At 44.1% G+C, this 6,230-nt stretch overlaps 1 protein-coding gene across 1 annotated transcript; it reads left to right on the forward strand.

Annotated features, from left to right (window-relative positions):
* Window positions 1-307: 307 nt before the first annotated feature.
* Window positions 308-3,307, forward strand: DDIT4 (DNA damage inducible transcript 4). The gene is made up of 3 exons (XM_081329613.1): window positions 308-512; window positions 691-931; window positions 1,865-3,307. The coding sequence occupies exons 2-3, from the start codon at window positions 754-756 to the stop codon at window positions 2,356-2,358; spliced, it is 672 nt and encodes a 223-aa protein (XP_081185739.1). The 5' UTR covers window positions 308-512; window positions 691-753; the 3' UTR covers window positions 2,359-3,307.
* Window positions 3,308-6,230: the final 2,923 nt, after the last annotated feature.

A 6,230-nucleotide genomic window follows, 5' to 3' on the forward strand; every position in this document is an offset into this window, starting at 1 on the left:
ATTGTTCCACAGGCCCCGGGCCTTTCCCCCTCCCCGTGCGCGCCGCTTCCCCTCCCCCACCCCCCCCAAACATCCCAGCTTTTCAGCTCCGTCCGGCACGAAAAGAGGTGTGTCCCGAGCTGCTGTAACCGGGCAGGAGAGAACGTTGCGAACGTGCAGTCGCTCGCGATTGGCCCAGCCCGTCCTCCCGGCCGGCCAGTCAGCGGGCAAGGGAGCGAACGAGCAGAAGGGGTGAGCGTGGGCAAGGGGCGGAGCTTCCTCTTGACCTGACTATTTAAAGGCGGAACAGGGGGCTGGGAACGCTAGTGCCAAGGAAAGGGCAAAGGGAGAGCAGGGAGGGAGGCGAAGCTTTGGATTGACGGGCTGCTTCTTTTTTTTCCTTTTTTTAAACTAAATTATTCTTCGTACGCCTCGTTACGATTCAGGGTTTCCGCTGCTAGTCCTGAGAAGCGGTTGTGTTGTTGTTGTTGTTGTTGTTTTGCACACACTCGACAGGCGTCCTGCAAAAGCCGGTAAGCTCTTCTTTTAGTCCTTTTTTTTTTTTTGGGGGGGGGGGGGTTGTCGGCGAGCGCTGCTTCGCGAGGTCTCTCCGGGTGTTCCCGCCGTGATCTTGGCCTGGCCACGATCCCCACCGCTCCAGAAGGGGACTCTGTGGAGTTGACGGTCCTCCTCCTCCTCCTCCTCCTCCAGAGTCGTTTCTCCGGCCGCCGATTCCAGCCTCCAACCTGCAAGCCCGGCGCTCCGTCGAGGAAGATGCCGGTGTCTTGGGACGGCTTCCCTTCGCTGCCTCCCATTCCGGAGCAGAGGGAGAACCCGGCGCCTGCCTTTTCCTGGGAGAAGAACGCCTACCAAGAAGCGGCTAGTCGTCGTAGCGCCAGGCTGGAGAACTCCGATTGCGAGTCCCTGGACAGCAGTTTGAGCTCCGAAGGAGGTGAGTGAGTCGGCTGCCCGTGGGCGCGCTTGCGCACCCTTCCCTTCCCCTCTTAGCACCTTTTCGATGGGCTGGACTACAAGGTCCATTGTGCTGAGCCGCGTAAGTTGGTTAGACATCGCTTTGGAATCCCACCGGGACTTGTTTTGATTCCAACTGAGCTGCAACCAGCTTCTTCGTTCAGCACGATGGGAGTTGTAGTTCTAAACCCCCCCCCTTTGAGAAAGCGCTAGGGCAGGGGTCTTCAAACTTGGTCCTTTTATGACTTGTGGACTTCAACTCCCAGAATTCCTCAGCCAGCAAAGCTTTAAGACAGGGGTCTTCAAACTTGGCCCTTTTATGACTTGTGGACTTCAACTCCCAGAATTCCTCAGCCAGTGTGTCTAGCTGAGGAATTCTGGGAGTTGAAGTCCACAAGTCATAAAAGGGCCAAGTTTGAAGACCCCTGCGCTAGGGTTTTGGAGAGCCTTAATGAGGAAGCCAGACCAGAGAACAAGCCCACCTTTTTAGGCTTTTTTCCTGCTGTCTTGCTTTTAGGGATCTCTTAAAGCAGGGGTCTTCAAACTTGGCCCTTTTATGACTTGTGGACTTCAACTCCCAGAATTCCTCAGCCAGCGTGTCTGGCTAAGGAATCCTGGGAGTTGAAGTCCACGAGTCATAAAAGGGCCGAGTTTGAAGACCCCTGTCTTAAAGCTTCAGCTGACGCTGGAAATCCCTGCTTGTGCGTTTGCTCTGGGAGTTTTATTTTATTTTATTTTCATTCCATTTATATCCCGCCCTTCTACGAAGACTCAGGGCGGCTTACAAGCTTAGCAGTAGCCTTCATTCTATGTATATGCCTGCTTATTAGGGCTTTCTCTTTGTTGGGGGAGAAAGGTGTTTTTGTCTATAGGTCCATGAGACTCAACGGGCTGCTTTGATTCGTTTTTTCAGATGCCCAGGAGTATCTGGATGAAGTGTCCTTGCCAGACTTCGATTTGTTAAACGATCCTGAGGATGAGCTCTTGTGTGCCAACCTCATGAAGCTCATCCAGGTCACTCTGAACAAAGCCAAGCTCTACTCCAACCGCCCCTCCCGACTCTTCATGCCCAATGAGCTGGTCGCCCAAGTGAGCAAGGAGCTGCTTCACCTGGCTTACCGAGAGCCCTGTGGCTTGAGGGGAGCTCTCATCAATCTCTGCGTGGAACAAGGAAAGGCGTGCCACAGCGTGGAGCAGATTGCCGTGGATCCAAACCTGGTGCCTACTTTCCAGCTGACTCTTGTTCTGAGACTGGATTCCCGCCTGTGGCCTAAAATCCAGGGACTCTTTAGCTCCGGTTCTGCTTTCTCTCCAGGCTTCAGTCAGTCCCTGAAGCTCAGCACAGGCTTTAGGGTCATCAAAAAGAAGTTGTATAGCTCTGAACAATTGCTCATTGAGGAATGTTAAAAGCATCCTCTTAGCTTGGACCAACTGAGCATTTACTCTTAAGTTGGGGCCATTCCCAGCCCAAACTGGGGAAGTATGTTACCTAAAGGGCTATGGAACATAAGCTGATTTTTTTCAAGAAGTGGTTGTCCCTCTGGAACCACAGTAGGTTAGATTAGATGGAAGTTTGATTTACAGCAATAGTGGGAGATAGTCCGAAGAGAAGGCAGAAGGCAACATTTGACTGTAAGAACAGCACTCTGCTACTTAACTCTGACCAGCAACAAAGCTCACTCCTGTGTAGGCCTGGATACACTGCTAGGTTTAAAGTCCTCGTCTGCCAATTGGATGACTTTCTCTTACTGATTTAGCAGTATTTTTTTTCCTGACAGCTGATAACTTTACAGCAGCAGGGCTGCCGCTAAAGATAGATGAAGGTTGCCTTTTTCCCCCCTGTTAAGCTTTTAAAAAACAACAAATGGGAAGGAAAAAAGTAGATAGTAATCAATGGATGTCTGGTGAAAGTTTGGTGTGTGTTAATAAGTGTTAAGGTCTAAAGGACCAAGCATGTGTAACATTAATAGAGATGAATGTGAAGACGTTCCACTACTGACACTTGGGCAGCTAAAAGAAGGCAGCTAAATATAGACTTCTGGCTGAATTGGGGGGGGAAGGAGATTTAATCCACTGAGCACCGCTGTGCAACTCCATTTTTTGTAAATGAGACCAATGGGAGGGACAGAGCAGTAGGTGAACTGGGCCCTGTCTGTGATTAGAAATCCTGGGGGATGCATAAGAGAAGTGTAAGGTGATGCTAAGAAGTTGCAATGGGGGCAGGACCCCGCGCGGTAGGTCTCTGGTGCTTCCGTTGATTACCGGTTCACGTGAAATACACTTGATGTTCAAGTTTTTGAAGAATTTCTATGCAACTTGGTTTTTTTACTTTCCTGATAAAAACATTTTGTAATAACTTGCTGCTTGTTCTTGTTTTTATTGGCTAATTCCTAAGCAATTGAGGGGGAAAGAAAAGAAGGGAAAAGCAATCCTGCTCAGTGGGAAGATCTTGACCTTCAATGGTGCTGGTTTCTTGTTCACCGTAATAGAAGTTAGCATTAAAAGATAAAGAGACCATATAACACTATTAAGCTATCAGTTACTTAGTGTATTGTTCATTTTTCTTCCAAACTTAAATGAGTGCTAAGCAATAGGTTATGTGATTATGTTGACTTCAGGTCACTAAGAAGATACATACTTTTTCTACCCAATGGAATAAAATTTCAAACTCCCTGAGGAAATCATGTAAGATAAGGTATTTCCTTCCAATTGCACTTGTTCTGGAGGAGGTTGTCAAACCCACTGATTGGAGTTAAAAAGTCCAGAAGCTTACTTAGATTGGTGTTTTTCTCTCTTGTCACATTTCACATACAGATATCACTCCAGAAAACGTACTTAATAAAGTCTGGGTTTTTTTGCTACAAAATATTCAAGAAAGAAGCAATGGGACCTTTTATTATGTGCAATGAAGACTTCAACCTTAGCAGGTCTCCTTGGGGAAGACAACATTAATTACAATGGAGAGTAGAGCTGGGATTCTAAATTAGTTCAAAGCACCTAGCCACCCCACCCCCGCCCCTGAGTTTGGTGTGAATTCCTCCATTTCCATGGATTAAATTCATACTTTCAGAAATATATCTGAAAAGTACGTGTACATCTGATCATGTTAACAGCACAGTACAAAAATAGTATTGGATGATATTTCCTTTACGTGTATATAAACCAATCACATTACTGAAGTAAGCAATGTTACTGCAAGTGAAGAAACAAGAGTAAGAAAAGAATAAAATAACAGGCAAGGGTATAAGACAACTGAAAATCTATACCAACACCATTATACTTAATGCTTGCAAACAATCTTCCTTGCATCCATATACCAGTTCATAACCTTGCATTCTGTTCTTCAAACGTCAACATAGGTGTGTATCGGGATGGGTTGACTAACAAAATTGCCAGGATGTGTGTTTGGTTTGGCATCATAGTTGGGAGCAGGTCCCTTTGCATTTTTGTGTGTGTGAGTGAGCAGGGAAGATCTCAACCCCTTCCATCCATCACTTTCTTGAGTCTTCCCCATTCATCAGCTCCATCCAACTAGAACTGAGGAGAAATTTTCTGTCAGTAAGAAGAATCAACCAGTGAAACAGCTTGCCTCCAGAAGTTGTGGGTGCTCCGTCACTGGAGGTTTTTAAGAAGAGATTAGCCAATTGTCTGAAATGGTATAGGGCAGGGGTCTTCAAACTTGGCCCTTTTATGACTTGTGGACTTCAACTCCCAGAATTCCTCAGCCAGGCACGCTGGCTGAGGAATTCTGGGAGTTGAACTCCACAAGTCATAAAAGGGCCAAGTTTGAAGACCCCTGGTATAGGGTTTCCTGTAGAACATCTACAGTGGGGGGGGGATTATTTGATCCCCTGCTGATTTTGTATGTTTGCCCACTGACAAAGAAAAAATCAGTCTATAATTTTAATGGTAGGTTTATTTTAACAAAGAGATAGAATAACAACAACAAAAATTCCAGAAAAAATGCATTTCAAAAAAGTTAAATCAGCAGGGGATCAAATAATGTTTTCTCCCACTGTACAAGGTCTCTTCTGAGTCTGCTATTCTGTTAACCTTACGTGGTTTTTCATCTTCTGGATCTGCTCTTCCTTTACTTGTAACCAGGATTTGCACATCTTGATGTTTCTTCATCCATTTCCTTATTTTAGTAAACATTCTGCCAAGATAAAAAAAGTTCATCTTTATAACTTTTATAATTTTTTTATTGAAACTTTTTACATATGTAATAAATGTAAAGGAAGAGTATAAGGCAAAGAGAAAAGAAATAAGAAAAGGGGAAATAGTGTGAAGAACAAAGGAAACAAGGAAAAAATGTAAAACACAAATCAGAAAAAGGAAGGGAACTTCAGACCTTTTTTTTCCAACATATAAACAAACTCATCATTCCATCTTCCCCTTTAACACTACAAAAATTCCTTCAGCTCCCTATTTAATACTTTTTCAAGCATTAAATCCACAAATCAATGCTTTTTTTCCCATTTCTGTCACAGAAATGGAAAAGTACTTTATAAGGAACTTGTTTTATCTCTGACCATCCTTATGTATAACTGATAAAGGAGAATATTTGTAGTTCCAAGCTCTCTGAGCTTGGTTGTTTTCTTGTAGATGTTTCATTATCCAGCTGGGTAACATCAGGGCGGAAACATCTGCAAGAAAACAGCCAAGTTCAGAGAGCATCAAGTATTCCTTATGTATAACTTTTAGACATTAACTCTGTTTCCCCTGTCAAACACAACTATCTTGCTCTTTAATCATTGTTCAGAACCATTTTCCTGGTTGCATTGTGCAACTGAATGTTTGCTACAAGTAATTCAGATTCTGTCCAGCAGCATAAATTTTCTACAAACAAAAGAAGATATGTATCTTCCCAACCAAACACACTCCTTCTGTCCCCACAAATACTCTTGACAATTTATCTATGAATTTATTAAACATCCAAGAGAAGATCACATCTCCTTGACTTACTCCCTTCTCAGTACTGAATCATTTTCACTACACCATTTTTTTTGCACTCAGCAGCTAATCTTCATATTCCTACAAAATATTCCATAACTCAAGCCTCTTCACTTCATCATTAACTTTCTCTAAATCAGCAAACACCATATACTAGCTTTCTCACATTTATACGTTTCTCCGTGGCCTTACAGAAGAGAGAAAAAATATATCTGTCGGACGTTGCTTGGCTTGCCTTTCTCCAATGTTGCTCATATTATAAGTTTCTACATTTTCCATCAAAATCCTGTCAAAAGTTCTCAGATGCACTTTGCAAACTAATCCCC

The sequence above is a fragment of the Vipera berus genome, assembly GCF_964194415.1.
Source record: "Vipera berus genome assembly, chromosome: 5".
Classification (NCBI taxonomy): Eukaryota; Metazoa; Chordata; class Lepidosauria; order Squamata; family Viperidae; genus Vipera; species Vipera berus.